At 42.0% G+C, this 22,346-nt stretch overlaps 1 protein-coding gene across 3 annotated transcripts in view; it reads left to right on the top strand.

Annotated features, from left to right (window-relative positions):
• LOC108717348 (colorectal mutant cancer protein) overlaps positions 1-22,346 on the top strand; it is a 210,800-nt gene that overhangs the window by 155,538 nt on the left and 32,916 nt on the right. For all 3 annotated transcript variants that reach the window (XM_018264340.2, XM_018264346.2, XM_018264355.2), the window contains 4 exons: positions 1,058-1,204; positions 3,157-3,246; positions 4,730-4,878; positions 10,248-10,388. In XM_018264340.2, the coding sequence (XP_018119829.1) occupies positions 1,058-1,204; positions 3,157-3,246; positions 4,730-4,878; positions 10,248-10,388 (527 nt within the window). The remainder of the gene's footprint in view (positions 1-1,057; positions 1,205-3,156; positions 3,247-4,729; positions 4,879-10,247; positions 10,389-22,346) is intronic.

The raw sequence follows: 22,346 nt of genomic DNA on the forward strand, positions 1-22,346 counted from the left end.
ACACATTACATTACCCATCCAAGACCAGGGGAGGCAGTTGTTTGTGGAAACAAGCACATTGATATTCATCCCACTGTGATCTGAACCCAGGAGCCTTAGGGTTCAGATAATCCAAATCCGTTGTAATTCACTGACTTTGTTGCAGTAGCCAACACATATTTGCTCTCAGAAAGCTTTGATTGCCAATAATCCTTGATCATGCAAATTATGAATTGGTCCTGTATTAGCCCTTTTTATTTTGATGGCATCCTTACTTTGAGCCAGATTCAATTCAGTGAGAAAAATGTATCTCATTGTCATGGACGAGAAACTTTTCACCAAATTCAGTTCCAGTTTTTTCCCAATAGACCAATAGAGTTTTCATGTGATAAACCTTGAGATAAGTTTTTTCTGAATTGCATCTCACATTGAATCATGTTCACTTTTCATGTGATAAACCCTTTTCTCACGGAATTGAATCTGGCCCATTGTTGGTAATAGGTTCATAGACTGAATAGTTTAATTTTCTGTAAAAAAGCAATGGTACATGTGCAGTTTATATGAAGCCCAATTGCTGTTGGTTGGCAAGACAATTCTTCTGCCCCATGGTGGGCCTGCACATTCTCAGCTACCCACAGAGGCTCCACATGGTAAACTTAGAAGTCCCAATAAATAGGATGTTACTTGGTTCTGGAGCCAACGGTATTTATAAAGTAAAGTGTTTGGGGGAGGTGAAGAGCAGGTCATCTTCATTAGTGAAGAGGAAATGAGTTTGTAGGAGAGGCCCCTCATACAGGGGTAAGACTCAGGGTTAGCATGACACATGCTTTTAAATGTTCTAATCAGGGAGTGGACTGAAATGTGAGCTGTTCTGTTATTCCCTAGGTCTGCACTGTGACGTACCGTAATCACCAGAGGAATGAGACTATAGTCATTACAGTTCTACTGTTATTTTATGTGCTGACACAGAACACAGGAAACAGATTTCTCTGTTCACATCCAGTTATTTGTTTCAAAAATCACATCTTCTGGCATAATATATGTTACAAAGCAATAAATAGTTTCTTTATATTTTCAGGTGCGTGAATTACAGACTAGATTGCAGAGCATTCAGGCAATTGGTCCCTCTAGCCCTGGGCGCCTCACATCAGCGAGCCGACCGGTCAACCCCAGCACTGGAGAACTAAGCACGAGCAGCAGCAGCAATGACATTCCCATCGCCAAGGTGAGCCATTGTGCAGCCTGCTAATGCCTGGCATTATCGGAGAGACACAGCTCCTCTTGCTCTCAGCTAGAGGATTAGTGGGGGCGTGGAGTAGGAGCACCCTCGGGACTTCATCCCCACTCCTCAGCTCCCATATGTCTTTGACTGCAAAGTTAACCTGCAGAGGCAGATAAGTGAGCTCTTGCTGGAAGGTGGCTCAGGCCCCTTAAATGTTAAGGGAGCCTCTGAATATTATCTACTTCTGTTATTTGTTATGCAGACATACAAAAAAAAAATAGAACTGCTGCATTTGGTAAGACTTTTAGCTTTTTATTCATCAGTTTTCCTGTTCGCAATTCTTAGCAATCTGGTTGCGAGGGCCCAAATTATCCTATTAACCATGCATTGATTTGATGGAATATGAACATGAGAGGGCCGGAATAGAAAAAGGAGTAATGAAAATTAGCAATTACAATAAATTTGTAGCATTAGCCTTTGTTTTTCGATGGGGTCCCCCAGTTGCATCTTAGGGACTGCTGCTGCCTGAGGCCCCAATGCCCCCCACCCCCCCATCCTGCTCCACTCTTTCAATTTATAGTGTCGGAGTGGGTCCAGAGGGGGCGCATCTCTAGTGCAGGGAACACTATTGCGCTCTCTGCACTAGCAGAGATGGATTACCGTATTACAAAACTGAAATTCGGCTCTTAAAGTTACCAGAGGCGGCTTTTTACCTCCCCTGATAACTGTCTGCTCCAGTGGAGGAAAGGTTCTCACCTTGCTTCATGGCAGGAGGGGCCCTGGATACACCCCCATTTGAAAGCTGAAAAGAAAAGAGAGAAAAGGGCAAATAATTAAAAACACTTTAATTAATAAGTTGCTTAGAATTGCCCATCCCATTACATACTAAAGTTAACTTATAGGTGAACAACCCCATTATTAACAATAATAATAATAATAATAATAATAATAATAATATACCTGTACCTGTGGAGAAGCCCCTCTGTAACATTACCCCTTGAACAGAAGTTTCCATTATGATTGCCAAATGTCTTTGCTAAAGATACAAATCATAATTGTTTCGGCTCATTAAATTAGTAATGGATTTTGAAAACAGAAAATTGCTGCCCTGTCTACCAGTCAAATATATTTGTCTGTGTTGTTATAAACATAATTGCTCATATTTTTCTGGCAGATGTATGGAGGCAATGCAGAAGATTGCAGTCAGATAGAGAGAGCATTACATTCCTTAGCAGTACAGATACATAGTCTAGTTGTATAGTGCCTGCTCTTGTCAGATGTAGCTTGATCAAGTGATGTAAGGGTATGAAATTTCCAAATCTCCAGCCTTTGTAGTTATACAGTCCTGCAGTCACCTCTGGAGAAGCATGTAAACCATATTATTAAGGGGAGTAAGACGTAACATCGCTCCTTGCTTTGTGAGGGACTGTTGATCAATAGCCATTCAGGCAAGCTATAAAGCAGCATTGTCTGTTCTACCCCATAAAGTCTTGCTTGCTTACTGCATCACAGGATTCTACATGAAATTCAGATCATTGGGATTATCGGGTTTAGGAGATTAAATGCCTGTACACATATGGGATCCGTTATCTGTTAACCCATTTTTTTTTTTGATCCAGACTAAAATATAATTCATCTTTATTGGAAGAAAAACCAGCCTATTGGGTTTATTTCATATTTACACCAATGATCCAAATTACTGAAAAAAACAGGTCCCGAGCATTCTGGATAGCAGGTCCCATACCTGTAGTTCAAAAAACGATTCAAAATGAAAAATGAAGATCAACTGAAAAGTTGCAAAGAACTACCCCTTTAACATCTTATATGAAAAAACAAGAGACCCATATACCCGTACAAAGTTAGCTGGCAAGAATTGAGTTTGCATCCATAAACTGGTTATAGCCATTCTGGAGAAATGAATGTTGCTTTTTCTGACATGTTGTGATGTTTTATAGATTGCTGAGCGGGTGAAGCTATCAAAGACAAGGTCAGAATCATCTTCATCAGAGAGGCCTGTGCTGGGTTCAGAAATCAGCAGCATTGGGGTAAGTATATAAAATATTGGAGTGGAGACAGATTACTACGCTGCTGTACTGCAAATTACTTGTTGCTGAAACTGGGCTTCAGCCTTGTGCTTTTATATAAGGAATGCAGTGAATTCAGGATTCCGTTCTGGATTCGGCCAGGATTCAGCCTTTTTCAGCAGGATTCGGTCGAATACTTCTACCAGGCCCAACAGAATCCTAATTTGCGGGCAGGGAAGGAAATCACGTGACTTTTTTTTCACAAAACACGAGTAAAAAAATGTTTCCCCTTCCCACCCCTAATTTGCATATGCAAATTAGGATTCAGTTCAATATTCGGCTGAATCTTTCGCAAAGATTCGGGGGTTCGGCCGAATCCAAAATAGTCCAATGACCAATTCTTATATTTTATTGACTAAGAAAACCTACACTGAAATAGCGTTCTTATTTATTACTAATCATAAGTAATAATAGAATATTGAATTACTTTTTTTTCATGCCATTCAGTACAGTATTTATATTTTTAGCCAGTTTGGCAGCAATGACTGCTTTTAGACATAAGAATATACTTAGGGTTGCCACATGTTCGGTTTTCACCTGAACAGTTCGGTTTTTCTAAGGTCGGTTTGGGTCTCAACCTTCTGTACGGTTTTCAGCCTTGTGAAACCCGAACAATAATCTGCCTCATAAATGAAAACCAATTAAATACCAAGAAACTCACATTGACATGGCTTAGTTATTATCAAGTGCAGTTAATTACTTGTTATTACAGAAACATAAATAAGCAAATCAATTAAATAACATTTCTAAATGAACATTGCTGTATTTCAAAGTTTTCTGGATAACTGATTTCTGTATAATAGATCCCAAACCTGTAGTTACAGGATTACTCTTACTCATCGGGCAGAATAGATAGAGATAGGGTTTCCAGCCATGTGGGTTTCAATTGGACATCTCAGTTTGCAAAGGGCTGTCCTACCAAAACTTTCTGTCCCATTCAAAAACATTGCGAAAACTGGACAGAAATCCAGCCAGTTGCATATAAGTGATGTAATAACCCTGACCTGGCATCATACCTCCACAACATCATTGTGCCTGCCTCTGATGTCATCATGCCCACCCCAACATCACTGTTCCACCCCCAATGCTATCTGCCCCGGCCCCGCCCCTTTGTTCAGGATTAGCCATCGGTAAAGGTGGCAACCCTAAATATACCAATGTTGCTCAATGATATTCAGGTCAGTCAGATAACTAGTAATGTGCAGGCCAACTTCCGCACCAGATTGCAATCTTACTGCGCCAGCTTCTGCCTTTGGCAGCCTCTATTTATAGGTGAACGCCTGCCCATTTAATAATTTTAGTGTAGACTTTTATGCAAATAAAATGAGAGAATTGGTCGAGGCCCTAGTTACCTTTACAAGGCACAGCAAGTGGCTCGTCTTGACACATTGTTATTTTCCATTGTATATAGCAGAACCTGTACTAATGTGTGTGTTTGTTGCAGGTATCCAGCAGCGTGGCAGAACATTTAGCACACTCACTGCAAGACTGCTCCAACATCCAGGAGATCTTCCAAACCCTATACTCTCATGGCTCTGCCATCTCAGAGAGCAAGATCAGAGAATTTGAGGTGGAGACAGAGAGGCTGAATAGGTATGAGGAATAAGCTTTTTTTCTGTCTATGACAAAATGCATACCTCCCAACGATTTGAAAATAGAAAGAGGGACAAAAAAGTTTTCCACGCCGAACATTTTTGACCATGCCTATTTTATGGCAACACTCCTACTTACCATGTCCATTTTACAAAACTTGGTAGGTTATGGAAAGTTTGAACACATTTCTGGGGGTTTTAAGGTTAGTTTATATGTGTTATTACAGTTTTGCTAATGGAGGTGATTTGCCCTTTACGCTGCAAGTCACAGTTTCCCCAAGAGATCTGCTTATCTTCAAATGGTACAATTGTTTATTTGCTTATCTTAAATTGTAACAACTGCACCGAAGTGCACCTGCCATGTATTCTGGGCTCTCTACCAAAAGCCAATTAGGTTTTAGAAACTTTGCATCTTTTTCTGGCTCAGTGCAGGTGATCAAATAGAAACTAGGGACATTTGAGTAACGATCCGGTACTGCAGGTTGAGCTTTCAGAATTGGAACTGTCCCGCGAAAAATGCGACAGTTGGGAGGTTTGGAAATGTTAGAAAGCCCATGACAATATAATTATATAAAATATATAAAAATATATAAAAATATAATAATAGTTTTGTATGCAAAATAATTATCTTGCATCCGAAATGACAGTCCCCAAGAAAGCCTGTAGAAACTGTTCTATAAATAAAATACAGACAGGAGCCCAAAAATGTATAGTGCTGAAAATTTTTCACAAACTCTATAAACAGTAAATTTGCATTTGTCATGTTGGTACTGTCTGAAAGGGGGATAATAAACATGGTATCTGCAGCAGGCTAATGTGTCTGGCACAATTTCCCTTTAAAATCATGATATTGTCACAATGCACAGTATTTATAAATTCATGAAAAAATTTACAGGGTAATGTGTAAAATGTGCAATGTGGCTCAGGTCTTGGACATAGATATGATAGCAGTTGTTCTCCAGATATTGTCCAGGGAAGGCATTTGGTAGAGGGTGAGATTTTCTATTCATGACAATGTTCTTGGACTAACTAAATACTTTTTTTTATAGCAAGCATGTGCCCCTCCTGCAGCTTTTGTCCTAAAGCTCCCAGCATCCTTTGTCAGAGGATATTGGTTGAATATATTTTGTACAAAATACCCAGTTCTACTACCACACTAAACTTCACCAGATTTCCCTTTTCATGCCAAATAAGAACACCTAAATCTTGAAACTGAGAGCTGAAACTGCACCCAAGTGCAAAACGTTGTGCTGTGATGGCACAGAGATACATGATAGCGTCATTCCCAGTAGTCTTGATCTGCAATAAAACCATGACACATATTCCACGTGTAACATTTTGCGACAAGCTATTATGTCTGGAAGTTTGTAATATACAGGTAGAGATCCTCTAAAAATCTCCCTTGAGTTGCAATAAATCAGCTCTTGATCTCTGCTAGAGTGCCATATCGCTTGTGCCATCTGTATTTCAGGAACATGGAATGGAAGAGATTTACAGCTTGTATCCTCTAATGGTAGCCCGGAGCTGGGAAGAGTAACACAGTACATATTGCTAGGGTTTGCAGTGAATACCGGATGGGCTGTTTTTAACACTTTTGCATAGAAGGAATTTACTTTTAAAGGACAACGAAGGTCGTAATGTAATCTGCCTTCATAGCATATTGTAATGCCCTAGAGCTGCTTTAATGTATTAATTACTTCTAAAAATCCTTGACAATGCCTTGTGAATTTGCATGTCTCCAGCTTCATGGAGCACATGTGCAAAGAACCTTAATCAGTATACGTGCATGCACAGCAGACAAATTAGGGTGGAGCAGCAGTCAGTGGCATAACTGGGCCCCACAGCAAATTAACATTAGTAAGTTGACCTGTTCTGCCAAGATTTATTCAAATTGTTCATTGATTAGGGCCATGCTGGACCCTCTTTACTCCACTGCCCCCTATAACTGTAATGTCTTCTTCTTCTGTAGTTACACCCCTGCTAGCAATGACAGAGCATGTACATGGCCTCCAAACAAGCAGCTGAACTGGAGCATTGAAATGGAGTGTTGACAGGTTTAAACCTGTGACACTAATACTGAGGGGCAGATTTATTAAGGGTCGAATTGAAAATTCATATTCGAATTTTTAAATTTTTTATGGTCAAATTCGACTAGTGAATTATCAAAACTCGGTTCGAATCTTTAAAAAATTCAAATTAGAATTTCGAGATTTATGAAACTCTGGCCCTTTCTAAGAATTCTAATTTGACTATTTGCCACCTTAAGCCTGACAAATTCATGTATAAGTCAATGGGTGAGGTCCAGTGACCTGATTTGAAGATGTTAATAGCCTTCCTGACATACAAGTTTTTTTTCGGAGAAAAAACTTGATTCGAGTTAGGTCGAATTCTAATCAGATTCGATTAGAGGTTTAGAAATCAGGTTTTTTTTTAACAAATAACTCCCCAATTGAATTTATTAGCGTTTAAAAAAACTCACATGAATTCGAAATTCGACCCTTGATAAATCTGCCTCTGAGGGTCAGTTGGTGTGGTCCAGCTATGGCTGACAGCTGGCACAGCAATGTTTTCATACATCTTTTGCATTCTACTAGTGTCCCATGTACTCTAGGGTATAAAGGGGAACTAAAGCAGCACACTATAGTGCTCCCTCAATTTTTATGTTGGCTGTATAGGCAAGAATTTTCTTTTGCTCTATGTGTAAAAATGATGTAAACTTGTAAGTGGCAATTTGAGGAGATTGCAGCAAATATATAATGATACACCATGCATATCTGAAAGTGTTCACTACATATTGAGGCACATGTACTAACATTTAGGAAACTTCTGATGAATTTTCGCTAAAAAGACAATATGCAATGTCATCATCTATTTACTAGACAAGCAACACACTTCACTAGCAAATTACCTCGTCGCTGGAGAACTTTCGCTGTATTTCACCAGGAGAATTACAACGATTGTAATATCCGCTAATTTGTGTGAAAATTTCTATTTGTTACCCTTTTCACCAAAATCAGTTTTGCCAGGTTCTGACTGGCAAATGAATACAAAGAAGCTACATCCTCAACATTATTAAGTCAGTGACATCATATCCTGTATTTCCAAAAAAAGTCAAAAGCAAAAGTCACATGGCGTTTTTCATATTTAAAGTGGGATTATGTTTAGAAGTTGTTTGTTAAAAATATCTTATTTACACTTTTTTTTAACAAATTAAGCTAATGCCACATTTGTTTTAGGGAGGGCTCATGGCCTAGGACAATAGAGGATCTCTGTCTTCATTTTTCTTCCTTGGACATTTTTGTGTTTTCATCATTTTTATTGGGTTTTATAAAGCATAACATATTTACAATTTAACAGATTATGTTAAACACGATAAAATGACATATATGCCCATGTCGTGCAATTTACAATTCAAAAGTATATAATAATTATATAAAGATAAGCAAGATAATTATAAAATCTAAGGATAATGAGCCAATAAACCCATAAAGTGTTATTAAATAACCAGATCAACAAAAAACCAAACCTCACATGGTGGAATAACAAAATAAAAATATTTTATAATGACACAGAGCCACTAAAACTGCTCAATAAATAAAGATATTTAAATTTGTAACAGCTCCAATCAATTTGATCAAAATAAAGCGACCAATTTTCAGAAAACCTGAGTTTAAGATGAGGTTCTTCTGATTTGGTTTCTATGGCCTCTAGCCAGCATAGCTGGTTTAATTGTACTAAAATATATTTTATGGAGGGAGTTCTCTAAAATCCAATACATAAACAGGGCCTTTTTAGTAGCCGTCATAAAGCAGAAAATTACATTCGAGATCATATTAGGATTAGATTTGCAAAGTATACTCAAAGTAAAAGGACAAGAACCAATGTTTAAAAGGGCATAAACTGGGGATAGAACTAAGTTTAATTTTAACTTAAGGTGGCCATAGACGTAACAATTACGATCTTTCTTGGAAAAGTTCTTTCCAAGAAAGATTGTTCATTTCAAATCACATGTGTAGACCTCAATCGTCAGATATACAGGTAGAAACAATAGAAATCTACCTGTATATGACGATTCAGCACTAACAATGGGCGATGTTTCAAAATTTTCCGTCCAGCCCGATCGACGAGCCGACCGATATTCAAGTCTTCTGCCGATATCGGTCGGCTCTTTTCCCACCATACACGCACCGAATATCGTTCGTTTAGTACAATATTATCTGTGCGTCTATGGCCACCTTAAGAGCAGATAAAGTCTTTTACTTTTTGCCATACTAAGGTAATGTGAGGCCTTGGACATTTTTAATAAAAAAGTGGCCACTTCCTGCAATTTCACCAACATCACTAATAACATATACAGTAATTGTGCATTTTGATGAATATGCGCATTCATCACTAAATAACATCTGACGTAGTTGCGCAATGTCTGGCGGAGGCTTCCAAATTGTAATTAAACGCGTAAGTAAATGTGCCCCATTATGACAGGCTAATCTAATGAGGCAGTGTGAACAATATAACATTTTGTGTGTGCATGTGCAGCTGCTGGTGGCAGGAGAGCAGAAGCTGTCAAGAGTTTTTTATCCTCTGTTATTGACATATAATTTGGTATCAGTTTTATAGGCAACTGTCGTGAATAATACTGGTTTTCCCTGTAATGGTGCTTGGTTAGGAGAAGTAATCTCAGGGATTTGGCTCTACTATATAATAGCGTTTTCTAAGCTCCATTTTCTTTTAAAGCATTGGATACATGTCAAAATTTCTGGTCTCCGACTGACTGCAGCTGTCTGTAATACCTGAAATCCTATTATTGCCCCTGGATGGTGCATTCTCAGAGTGGGTGCTTAGCAAATACAGTAATAACTGACGCATACCACGTGCATAGCTAGATAGAAGAAATTCCAGTGGCACACTGAATGCTGAAAAAAGTGTTAAGTTTATTCACCCAAATACATACAGACAAGGGCCAAGCTAACACATATGCCTGTAATGGAACGGGAATGGATACTATTGGAGAGGTAGTTAAAGTAATCACAAACAGATACAAGGAAGCTTCTACTCATTTGTGGATGTTCACATTTCATTGGCCAAACAAAATAAAGTGCATAGAACTGCGAGAGTACTTGACAATGACTGCAGGGCAAGGAAAAGAATACGGCTGTACAAGAAGACTGTGTAAGTAAAAGGGAATGAGTTGTAGTGCCTGACAATAGGCCTGTATGATTATGGTTTTCTAAGTGCCTTATTGATCCACAGTTCTGCTGCTTGCCATTATTTGTTCATCCCAGTACACTCTAAATGTTTGATATGCAAAAGAAAAAAAAACAGTCAGTGATTTACATGGCGGGATAAAAATATTGATTCTTTACTCCACAGCCGAATTGAGCACTTAAAATCCCAGAATGATTTGTTGACAATAACTCTGGAGGAGTGTAAGAGCAATGCTGAGAGAATGAGCATGCTGGTGGGAAAATATGAATCCAATGCAACGGCCCTCAGGCTAGCACTGCAGTACAGGTAATTATGGATATGTATTATTAAATCTGCTGTTTGATGGTTCAGATACGTCTATTAGATCTTTAACTGTGGATCCAGGCACAGGCAGGAATTTATTTAACTACAGTATCTTGGGTTTTCTGGGTAGTCAGAAAAAGACAATGCTGATAGAGTACCCTCCATGAAATTAAATGAGATCCTAAACTGTCAACAGTGTGCCTTATTGTTTTACGTGGATAATTGGAAATAGGTGGAATATTCACACATGAAGGAATCTCTTTGCCCAACAATTGTTTGTTCGGTTTTCTTTTCTTTCTTAAATACAGCTATTTGTATTTCAATATCAGCACAACTGGTAGGCAATATCTAACTGACAATGACCGAACAATACTAATTATATCAGATGCAAAGCACTCCTGTGATATTACATCTGCTTTTGGCTAGCGATTGAACAGGAAAATTTGAAATTGAAGCTGCAGGGCTAGAGTTTGCTAAGAGAGGGTGCCCTGGCAATGATGGAAGATTGTGGATCCCATTTAAGTAGTGGTAATAACATAAATCAGGGGTGTCCAATCTGCTGCTGTTAAAACAGTAGTGCAAGGTAGTGTAAAAATAAGATTATTATAACGCTTTAAAGATATCTGGTGGGCAAGTTTGTTACTCCATGGAAACCATGGTGAGACTCTGGCCGAATGGACAGTGTGACTCTGATCTCGTTGGACACCTGGGTGAGACACTGTCAAATTCGACTAGGTAGTTATTGAAATTCGATTTGAGTTTTTAAAAAAAAATAGAATTTGATTTTCAAGATTTAGCATACTCTTAGCCCTTTAAGAACTCAAGTTCTACCATTCGCCACCTAAAACCTGCCAAGTTGCTGTTTAAGTCAATTGGAGATGTCCAGGGATCCATTTGGAGTTGTTTGCAGGCTTCCTGACATTTAAGTTTTTTCTCTGAAATCAAGGTTCTTAAATTTGAATTGAATTGAATTCAAGTCTTCGGATAGATCGAATTCATTTGAGTTATAAAAATATGATTTTTTTTTAAATAAATTTTGATTGGTCAAATTTATGGGAGTTTAGGGGATTTTTTAAAAACTCACATGAATTCGAAATTCGACCTTTGATAAATGTGCCTCCCAAATGTGCAACTTACCTATTTTTCTATGCTTAGTGCAAGAAATGTAAAATGTTCATGCTAGCCCTTACATTTAGACCCATGTATATATCATTACTGAATATGCAGGGCATGAGCTCTATCACTGAACAGGGACAGGCTTTCTTCTGCACCTGTGCTTGCTGTTATAGAAAGCTATGGCAGGGGACACCAATGGATTTGTTAATATGACATGACAGCATGCGTATTGCTAAGCTTAGTGCCTCATGCTCTAGGTGAAGCAGAAGTCACAAGGCTGTTTGCCAGGGATTCGCACCAGTGACTCTAGTGTGAGCCCTGCAGCATCTTGTTGGAGAAAAATATGTTGTCTCTGTAAACAATGTGATATGTGGAGGGTGCAGAGCTTAGTCTGTTTACACTTGTTTAAAAGGTATTGAACAAGCAGTGTGTACGTAAGTGTTTGCCTAAACTAGAAACATTCCTACCAAATATCTTTCCTATGTACCATTATACATTAGATCTAAATAAGCCAATGAATGCCTCAACAGGATCACATTTGTTTAGGGCAAAGTTATATTGCTTCTTTTTGTCAGCATGTTATTTAGAAATAAATTCCTTAATGGTGGCTTAACACTACTAGTGGTATCTAAAAAAGAATATGGTATTATTAGTTTATCATTAGTGTAAGCTAAGAAAATTCCTTTAGATCTGAATAAATTAATAGAGCCCTTCCAATAGACATCATGTATTTCCCTGCCTGTCAGGCCTAAACCATTTATTGGGATTTCCAGTTATGAGTTGAAGCCTGCTCCCATTGTTCACGACTCTGTTTTATGTAATAACATAGATGATAGAACCCATAAGGCTAATGGCCATCTGGGTGAAATCAGTTATTCTGCGTGCAGGAAAGGAAGAAGGCTGATGCCATTGTAGGGCTGATCATTGTCTGCTGAAAAACGAAGGGACGAGAATGGTTCTCACAAAAGAGTATGAAAAAATTGTTCCATTAAGTTTAAATCAGGTTGCATCTAATCATAGATACAGCAAGAATTCATAGGCTCAAGAGATGGCCATGACTAGCACAATGGTACGTAGTGATGGATTTTTTTCTGGTAAAATATATTATTGAGTTTCTTTGAATTAGCTTTTTATGTATTTTTGGCCCTGCAATTCTCTCACTGTTGTTAGGATCACTGGGAGTTCATTGATTGGAATCATTGATTGTAATGATAGCCTGGAATAGGCCTGAACAGAAAAGTAAGTTATGAAGAATAGTAAATACAATCTATCATTGCATTATTTCCACTTTCTGGTTTCCTAAATGAAAAGAGAGTGTAAGGGCCCGGAGGCTCCAATAAAGTTGCGGACCAAGGAGGAAGCAGCAAGTCCAACTGTCAGGCTTACCGTCTGATCCAACGAGGAAGGAGCCGGAACTTGTAGCGTACGAACCCACAAGCGCCTCGCACAACACTAACCCACCTGGAGTGGAACAGGGAGAAGTGAAGTGACGAGTAGCCAATGAGACTAACCGAAGCGAAGTACAGAGGGTTCAGGCAAAGCGAAGTCAGACAAGCCGAGGTCGGGGCAGGCAGCGAAGAGTCGTAACGAAGTCAGGCAAGAAGATCAAGGCAGGCGGCAATAGGCAATCCGGGAACAGGCTGAGGTCAAACACAAAAGATCAGTAGAATTCAATGCTAGGGTTTCAGTCAAACAACCTAATAACCAGGCAAAGAGTCACAGTTCAAGTTAGGATTAAATAGCGCTTATTTGGCGCCAAACTGGCGTCATCACGCTGGCGTCGCACAGCTGACGTCAGTGCGTCCGTCATCGGCGTCCGTCGCTGACGCCCATGCGTCGGCGACCGTGGGCGCCGGCGTCCGTCGCCGGCGTCCAACGCTGCGCACCGACGCGCATCGGTTCCCCGATGGGCGCGCCTGCGCCTGCGCCGGAAAGGACGTGACAGCAGATCCTTACATTGCCCCCCGTCAAGGAGTGGCCTCAGGACGCAACTGGCAGAAGGTTTATCAGGGTAGCTCTTGTGAAAATTCTTCAATAGCTCAGCAGCATGAATGTTCGAAACTGGTTCCCAAGAATTCTCTTCCGGACCAAAGCCCTTCCAACTGACCAGATATTGCAGATGCTTGCCCCTAACACGGGAATCCAGGATCTTCTCAACCTCGAATTCCTCTTGACCGTCCACAACAACAGGAAGAGGAGGTGGAGTTGTACGGCCAGGAAAGTGAAATGTGGAGGCTGGTTTTAGTAGAGCAGAATGAAAAACTGGATGAATACGCCAGGTAGCCGGGAGTTTGAGTTGAAAGGCCACAGGATTAATCTGCCGAGTAATGAGAAAAGGACCCAAGAACCGTTGGCCCAACTTCGTACTGGGGCAAGACAACTTGAGATTAATAGTAGATAACCAAACGCGGTCCCCCACCTTAAACTCTGGATCACTTCTTCGCTTCTTGTCTGCATAGCTCTTGAAATTCTGTTGCGCTCTCCTCATGTTCCTCTGGAGTTTCAAAAAATTATCCGCCAGGAAGTTTAACCGATCCTTGACTGCAGGAACAAGAATATCGGAAACAATGGAAGAAGGGAAGGTGACAGGATGTAGACCGTAATTTGCGAAGAAGGGGGACTGATTGATTGAGGAATGTTGGGCATTATTATAGGCAAATTCCGCAAGAGGAAGGAGATTAACCCAATCATCCTGGAGATACGATGAGTAACATCTCAGATACTGCTCAAGAGTCTGATTTGTTCGCTCCGTCTGGCCATTGGTTTGAGGATGAAAAGCCGATGAAAGTGACACAGAAATTTTAAGAGCACCACATAAAGCTTTCCAAAATTGAGATGTAAACTGTGGACCACGATCGGATACTACCTCATCTGGAAGGCCATGAAGTCTTACTACTTCCTTGATAAAACAATCAGCTGTCTCAGGGGCAGAAGGAAGTCCAGGCAGGGATTTAAAATGAGCCATCTTGGTCAGGCGGTCAATGAAAACAACAATAGCGGAGCAATCAGAGGAGGGTGGTAAGTCAGAAATAAAGTCCATAGACACTGAGCCCCAAGGACGAGAAGGAACTGGAAGGGGTTGCAGGAGGCCAATAGGACGAACATGAGAATCCTTGGACCTGGTACAGACTTCACAGGAAGAGACAAATTTCGAACAGTCCTTAGTCATCCCAGGCCACCAAAACAGTCTTTTAGCAGAAATAATAGTCTTCTTAATACCTGGGTGACCTGCCAGTTTAGAATCGTGAATGCTCTTAAGAACCTCCAACCGCATCTGTTCAGGAACAAAGATTTTCCCTTCGTGAAGAAGAAACCCTTCTTTGGGCACGAGAGAGGGTTCACAAACAGTTCTAGATGCATCTTTAATTTGATCCACAAGAACAGACTGTAATAAAAGAAAGTTATTTGAGTTTAGAATTGTCTCAGGAGAAGAGAGAATCTCATCGTCAGAGGAGAACATGCGGGAAAGAGCATCTGCCTTGACATTCTTTGACCCGGGCCGGTAGGTGAGGTGGAAGTTAAATCGCATGAAGAAAAGGGCCCATCTTGCTTGTCTAGGTCTTAGTCTCTTGGCGGAACGCAGGTACTCCAAATTCCTATGATCAGTAAAGATGAGAATTGGGTGTTTGGACCCTTCGAGGAGATACCTCCACTCTTCTAATGCCAGTTTAATAGCAAGTAATTCACGATCTGCCACATCATAGTTACATTCACATTTAGTCAATTTACGTGAAAAGAAAGCAACTGGATGGAGTTCTTCTTGAATCCCAGACCTCTGTGATAAGACAGCGCCCACAGCATTTTCCGAGGCATCGACCTCTAACGTAAATGGAAGAGCCAAGTCTGGATGACGAAGAATTGGAGCCGACGTGAAGAGTTTCTTCAATCTCTCAAAAGCCATCTGAGCCTCTGGTGACCAAGAGAATCTTTGATTACAACGTGTGAGTTCCGTTATTGGTAAAATAATTCGAGAAAAATTCTTAATGAATTTCCTATAAAAGTTTGCGAATCCAATGAAGCGTTGAACAGCTTTCTTAGAGGAGGGAATCGGCCAATCAATAATTGCAGAGATCTTCTTAGAATCCATTTGAATTCCTAAAGGGGAAATAAAAAATCCCAAAAAGTCCACAGATGTCTGTTCAAAAACACATTTCTCGACCTTGGCATAGAGCTGGTGAGTACGGAGGCGGGCAAGAACTTTCTTCACATGTAATCTATGCTCTTCCAAAGAATTAGAAAAAATTAGAATATCGTCCAGATAAATGATGACGAAAATATCAAGAAAGTCTCGAAAGACATCGTTGACAAAATGCTGGAACGTTGCGGGGGCATTACAAAGTCCGAATGGCATGATGAGATATTCAAAGTGACCATAACGGGTACGGAACGCCGTCTTCCATTCGTCCCCTTCCCGAATTCTAACTAAGTTATAGGCCCCTCGAAGATCAAGCTTAGAGAAAATCTTGGCCTCCTTAAATCGTTGGAACAACTCTGGAATAAGAGGAAGAGGGTAACGATTCTTGACCGTGATCTTATTTAAGTCTCTATAATCGATACACGGTCTCAAAGAACGATCTTTCTTTTCAACGAAGAATATCCCAGCTCCGGCAGGAGAAGAAGATTGTCGGATAAATCCCTTGGCTAAATTTTCATCTAAATAACTGCGTAATTCCAAGAGTTCAGGCTCAGTTAAAGGATAAATACGTCCAAAGGGGATTTGAGCTCCTGGAAGAAGATTAATGGGACAATCATAAATGCGATGGGGTGGAAGCCTATCGGCCCCTCTCTTGTTGAAGACATCAGAGAATTCCCAATACGCCAGAGGAAGTAGATCATGAATTTCAGAAGAAGGAGAAAGGGAACAAACCTTGATTGAAGAAGACGCATTCTCTAATGTACATTTAGAAAGGCACAATTCAGAAGAAAATGTTACACCGCCCGTGGCCCAATTGATAAAAGGATTATGTCTCTGTAGCCAGGGTAACCCTAAAATGATAGGGAATAATGGAGACGTAACCACATCAAAATTCATTACTTCAGCATGAATTTTATTAATTACAACAAAAAGTGCAGCAGTCTCTTGAACCACAGGACCCGAAGTGATTAGTGAACCATCCGCCACACGAAGTGCTATGGGGTTCTTCTTGGATTGGAGAGGAATTTGAAACTGAAGAGCAACTTCTCGGTCCAAGAAGCACCCACTTGCCCCGGAATCAAGTATTGCCTGGAGATCCACCACCTTGTCTCCCCACTGCAAGGATAGAGAAATTGTGAGTAGAGACACAGAAAAGTTGCAACTATTAGAGTCTTTTTCATAAGTCTCCTTACCCGAGGGACGGGTCGGACAATTCCGAAGAAGATGTGCGTCCGTCATCGGCGTCCGTCGCTGACGCCCATGCGTCGGCGACCGTGGGCGCCGGCGTCCGTCGCCGGCGTCCAACGCTGCGCACCGACGCGCATCGGTTCCCCGATGGGCGCGCCTGCGCCTGCGCCGGAAAGGACGTGACAGCAGATCCTTACATTGCCCCCCGTCAAGGAGCGGCCTCAGGACGCAACTGGCAGAAGGTTTATCAGGGTAGCTCTTGTGAAAATTCTTCAATAGCTCAGCAGCATGAATGTTCGAAACTGGTTCCCAAGAATTCTCTTCCGGACCAAAGCCCTTCCAACTGACCAGATATTGCAGATGCTTGCCCCTAACACGGGAATCCAGGATCTTCTCAACCTCGAATTCCTCTTGACCGTCCACAACAACAGGAAGAGGAGGTGGAGTTGTACGGCCAGGAAAGTGAAATGTGGAGGCTGGTTTTAGTAGAGCAGAATGAAAAACTGGATGAATACGCCAGGTAGCCGGGAGTTTGAGTTGAAAGGCCACAGGATTAATCTGCCGAGTAATGAGAAAAGGACCCAAGAACCGTTGGCCCAACTTCGTACTGGGGCAAGACAACTTGAGATTAATAGTAGATAACCAAACGCGGTCCCCCACCTTAAACTCTGGATCACTTCTTCGCTTCTTGTCTGCATAGCTCTTGAAATTCTGTTGCGCTCTCCTCATGTTCCTCTGGAGTTTCAAAAAATTATCCGCCAGGAAGTTTAACCGATCCTTGACTGCAGGAACAAGAATATCGGAAACAATGGAAGAAGGGAAGGTGACAGGATGTAGACCGTAATTTGCGAAGAAGGGGGACTGATTGATTGAGGAATTGATTGGGCATTATTATAGGCAAATTCCGCAAGAGGAAGGAGATTAACCCAATCATCCTGGAGATACGATGAGTAACATCTCAGATACTGCTCAAGAGTCTGATTTGTTCGCTCCGTCTGGCCATTGGTTTGAGGATGAAAAGCCGATGAAAGTGACACAGAAATTTTAAGAGCACCACATAAAGCTTTCCAAAATTGAGATGTAAACTGTGGACCACGATCGGATACTACCTCATCTGGAAGGCCATGAAGTCTTACTACTTCCTTGATAAAACAATCAGCTGTCTCAGGGGCAGAAGGAAGTCCAGGCAGGGATTTAAAATGAGCCATCTTGGTCAGGCGGTCAATGAAAACAACAATAGCGGAGCAATCAGAGGAGGGTGGTAAGTCAGAAATAAAGTCCATAGACACTGAGCCCCAAGGACGAGAAGGAACTGGAAGGGGTTGCAGGAGGCCAATAGGACGAACATGAGAATCCTTGGACCTGGTACAGACTTCACAGGAAGAGACAAATTTCGAACAGTCCTTAGTCATCCCAGGCCACCAAAACAGTCTTTTAGCAGAAATAATAGTCTTCTTAATACCTGGGTGACCTGCCAGTTTAGAATCGTGAATGCTCTTAAGAACCTCCAACCGCATCTGTTCAGGAACAAAGATTTTCCCTTCGTGAAGAAGAAACCCTTCTTTGGGCACGAGAGGGTTCACAAACAGTTCTAGATGCATCTTTAATTTGATCCACAAGAACAGACTGTAATAAAAGAAAGTTATTTGAGTTTAGAATTGTCTCAGGAGAAGAGAGAATCTCATCGTCAGAGGAGAACATGCGGGAAAGAGCATCTGCCTTGACATTCTTTGACCCGGGCCGGTAGGTGAGGTGGAAGTTAAATCGCATGAAGAAAAGGGCCCATCTTGCTTGTCTAGGTCTTAGTCTCTTGGCGGAACGCAGGTACTCCAAATTCCTATGATCAGTAAAGATGAGAATTGGGTGTTTGGACCCTTCGAGGAGATACCTCCACTCTTCTAATGCCAGTTTAATAGCAAGTAATTCACGATCTGCCACATCATAGTTACATTCACATTTAGTCAATTTACGTGAAAAGAAAGCAACTGGATGGAGTTCTTCTTGAATCCCAGACCTCTGTGATAAGACAGCGCCCACAGCATTTTCCGAGGCATCGACCTCTAACGTAAATGGAAGAGCCAAGTCTGGATGACGAAGAATTGGAGCCGACGTGAAGAGTTTCTTAAATCTCTCAAAAGCCATCTGAGCCTCTGGTGACCAAGAGAATCTTTGATTACAACGTGTGAGTTCCGTTATTGGTAAAATAATTCGAGAAAAATTCTTAATGAATTTCCTATAAAAGTTTGCGAATCCAATGAAGCGTTGAACAGCTTTCTTAGAGGAGGGAATCGGCCAATCAATAATTGCAGAGATCTTCTTAGAATCCATTTGAATTCCTAAAGGGGAAATAAAAAATCCCAAAAAGTCCACAGATGTCTGTTCAAAAACACATTTCTCGACCTTGGCATAGAGCTGGTGAGTACGGAGGCGGGCAAGAACTTTCTTCACATGTAATCTATGCTCTTCCAAAGAATTAGAAAAAATTAGAATATCGTCCAGATAAATGATGACGAAAATATCAAGAAAGTCTCGAAAGACATCGTTGACAAAATGCTGGAACGTTGCGGGGGCATTACAAAGTCCGAATGGCATGACGAGATATTCAAAGTGACCATAACGGGTACGGAACGCCGTCTTCCATTCGTCCCCTTCCCGAATTCTAACTAAGTTATAGGCCCCTCGAAGATCAAGCTTAGAGAAAATCTTGGCCTCCTTAAATCGTTGGAACAACTCTGGAATAAGAGGAAGAGGGTAACGATTCTTGACCGTGATCTTATTTAAGTCTCTATAATCGATACACGGTCTCAAAGAACGATCTTTCTTTTCAACGAAGAATATCCCAGCTCCGGCAGGAGAAGAAGATTGTCGGATAAATCCCTTGGCTAAATTTTCATCTAAATAACTGCGTAATTCCAAGAGTTCAGGCTCAGTTAAAGGATAAATACGTCCAAAGGGGATTTGAGCTCCTGGAAGAAGATTAATGGGACAATCATAAATGCGATGGGGTGGAAGCCTATCGGCCCCTCTCTTGTTGAAGACATCAGAGAATTCCCAATACGCCAGAGGAAGTAGATCATGAATTTCAGAAGAAGGAGAAAGGGAACAAACCTTGATTGAAGAAGACGCATTCTCTAATGTACATTTAGAAAGGCACAATTCAGAAGAAAATGTTACACCGCCCGTGGCCCAATTGATAAAAGGATTATGTCTCTGTAGCCAGGGTAACCCTAAAATGATAGGGAATAATGGAGACGTAACCACATTAAAATTCATTACTTCAGCATGAATTTTATTAATTACAACAAAAAGTGCAGCAGTCTCTTGAACCACAGGACCCGAAGTGATTAGTGAACCATCCGCCACACGAAGTGCTATGGGGTTCTTCTTGGATTGGAGAGGAATTTGAAACTGAAGAGCAACTTCTCGGTCCAAGAAGCACCCACTTGCCCCGGAATCAAGTATTGCCTGGAGATCCACCACCTTGTCTCCCCACTGCAAGGATAGAGAAATTGTGAGTAGAGACACAGAAAAGTTGCAACTATTAGAGTCTTTTTCATAAGTCTCCTTACCCGAGGGACGGGTCGGACAATTCCGAAGAAGATGGCCCGCTTGACCACAGTATAGGCAAAGATTAAGCCTGCGGCGTCGGAGACGTTCTTCAGGGGTTAAAGCAGACCTAATGGCTCCAATCTGCATCGGCTCTGGGGCAGTACTGATAGTGGCTGTAGGGACCGTAGATGACATCATAGGAGGCATACGGATCGGAGGTGGAGCAGAAGGTAAGAGCCAAGTAGGTGACACAAGACCAGCCTTTTCAGCCTTTTCCTCCTCCCTACGTTCTCTCAGTCTTTGATCCAACTGAATGGATATAAGGATAAGCTCTTCCAAGGTGTCAGGAATGCCTATACGGGCCAACTCATTCTTTAATTCAGCCGAAAGGCCCAGACGATAGCGGTTCTTCAGAGCTGCAGGATTCCATTCCGTATCCTCAGCCCACTGGCGAAACTCCAGAGTGTAGTCCTCGACAGGACGGGTACCTTGCTTCAGGGCATGCAAGGCGGCTTCGGCAGTAGAGGTTCTGTGTGGGTCATCATAGACCACTGCCATGGCATCAAAGAAAGAGTCCACTGTGGCCAAAACAGGACTTTGCCGATCCAACAGACGGAAGGCCCACGTCTGGGGCTCGCCAGTCAGGAAGGAAATGACAACCCCCACTCGTGTCTGTTCATTTGGATAGGTGTGGGGTTTAAGCGAAAATAACAACTTGCAGCTGCTCCTGAAATTGCGAAATAACTTCCGGTCCCCAGCAAACTTTTCAGGGAAAGCGACTTTCGGCTCCGAAATTTCGGAAGTGATCACCTGTACTTCAGCTGGAGCAGAAGAAGAGGATGCAGCATCGGAGGAAGGGGTTGCAGCCGGAGAATGTGCTCTGACGTGTTCCTGAAGCTGGGCGTAACCACTCTGTAGCTCTCGAACGGCTTGAGTTAAAGATGACAGTTGTTGCGTCAGGACAGCAAATGGAGAAGCCCCTTCGGTTGGATCCATGGCCTGGTTATACTGTCAGGCTTACCGTCTGATCCAACGAGGAAGGAGCCGGAACTTGTAGCGTACGAACCCACAAGCGCCTCGCACAACACTAACCCACCTGGAGTGGAACAGGGAGAAGTGAAGTGACGAGTAGCCAATGAGACTAACCGAAGCGAAGTACAGAGGGTTCAGGCAAAGCGAAGTCAGACAAGCTGAGGTCGGGGCAGGCAGCGAAGAGTCGTAACGAAGTCAGGCAAGAAGATCAAGGCAGGCGGCAATAGGCAATCCGGGAACAGGCTGAGGTCAAACACAAAAGATCAGTAGAATTCAATGCTAGGGTTTCAGTCAAACAACCTAATAACCAGGCAAAGAGTCACAGTTCAAGTTAGGATTAAATAGCGCTTATTTGGCGCCAAACTGGCGTCATCACGCTGGCGTCGCACAGCTGACGTCAGTGCGTCCGTCATCGGCGTCCGTCGCTGACGCCCATGCGTCGGCGACCGGCGCCTTCGCGCCGGCGTCCAACGCTGCGCACCGACGCGCATCGGTTCCCCGATGGGCGCGCCTGCGCCTGCGCCGGAAAGGACGTGACAGCAGATCCTTACACCAACACTGTTCGCAGTACAAAAGGGTTCAAGAAGAGGAGTAAAGGGCAAAGGGTCAATACAGGCAGCAAAGGTTCAGAATCGATGAAAACAGGCCGAGGTCAAACACAGGAATCAGAAATAGCAGTTTGAAATTCACACCCAGGAACACACAAGGAGAACCTATAATTGGGGAATGACAGAAATGTTCAGGCGCCTTATATAAACCTCTTTGGCGCCAAACAGGCGTGATGATGTCATGACGCTGGAGTCCTGACTGGCGTCAAGATGCTGTGTCCGTTCTGATGCTCTGGCATCAAGACACATTGTTGTCGGAAAGTGGGATCCCTGGACGCCGCCATCTTGTATCACTGGAGGGGAGTGGCGCTGAGTAACCCTTACAGAGAGAGA

The sequence above is a fragment of the Xenopus laevis genome, chromosome 1L, assembly GCF_017654675.1.
Source record: "Xenopus laevis strain J_2021 chromosome 1L, Xenopus_laevis_v10.1, whole genome shotgun sequence".
NCBI lineage: Eukaryota > Metazoa > Chordata > Amphibia > Anura > Pipidae > Xenopus > Xenopus laevis.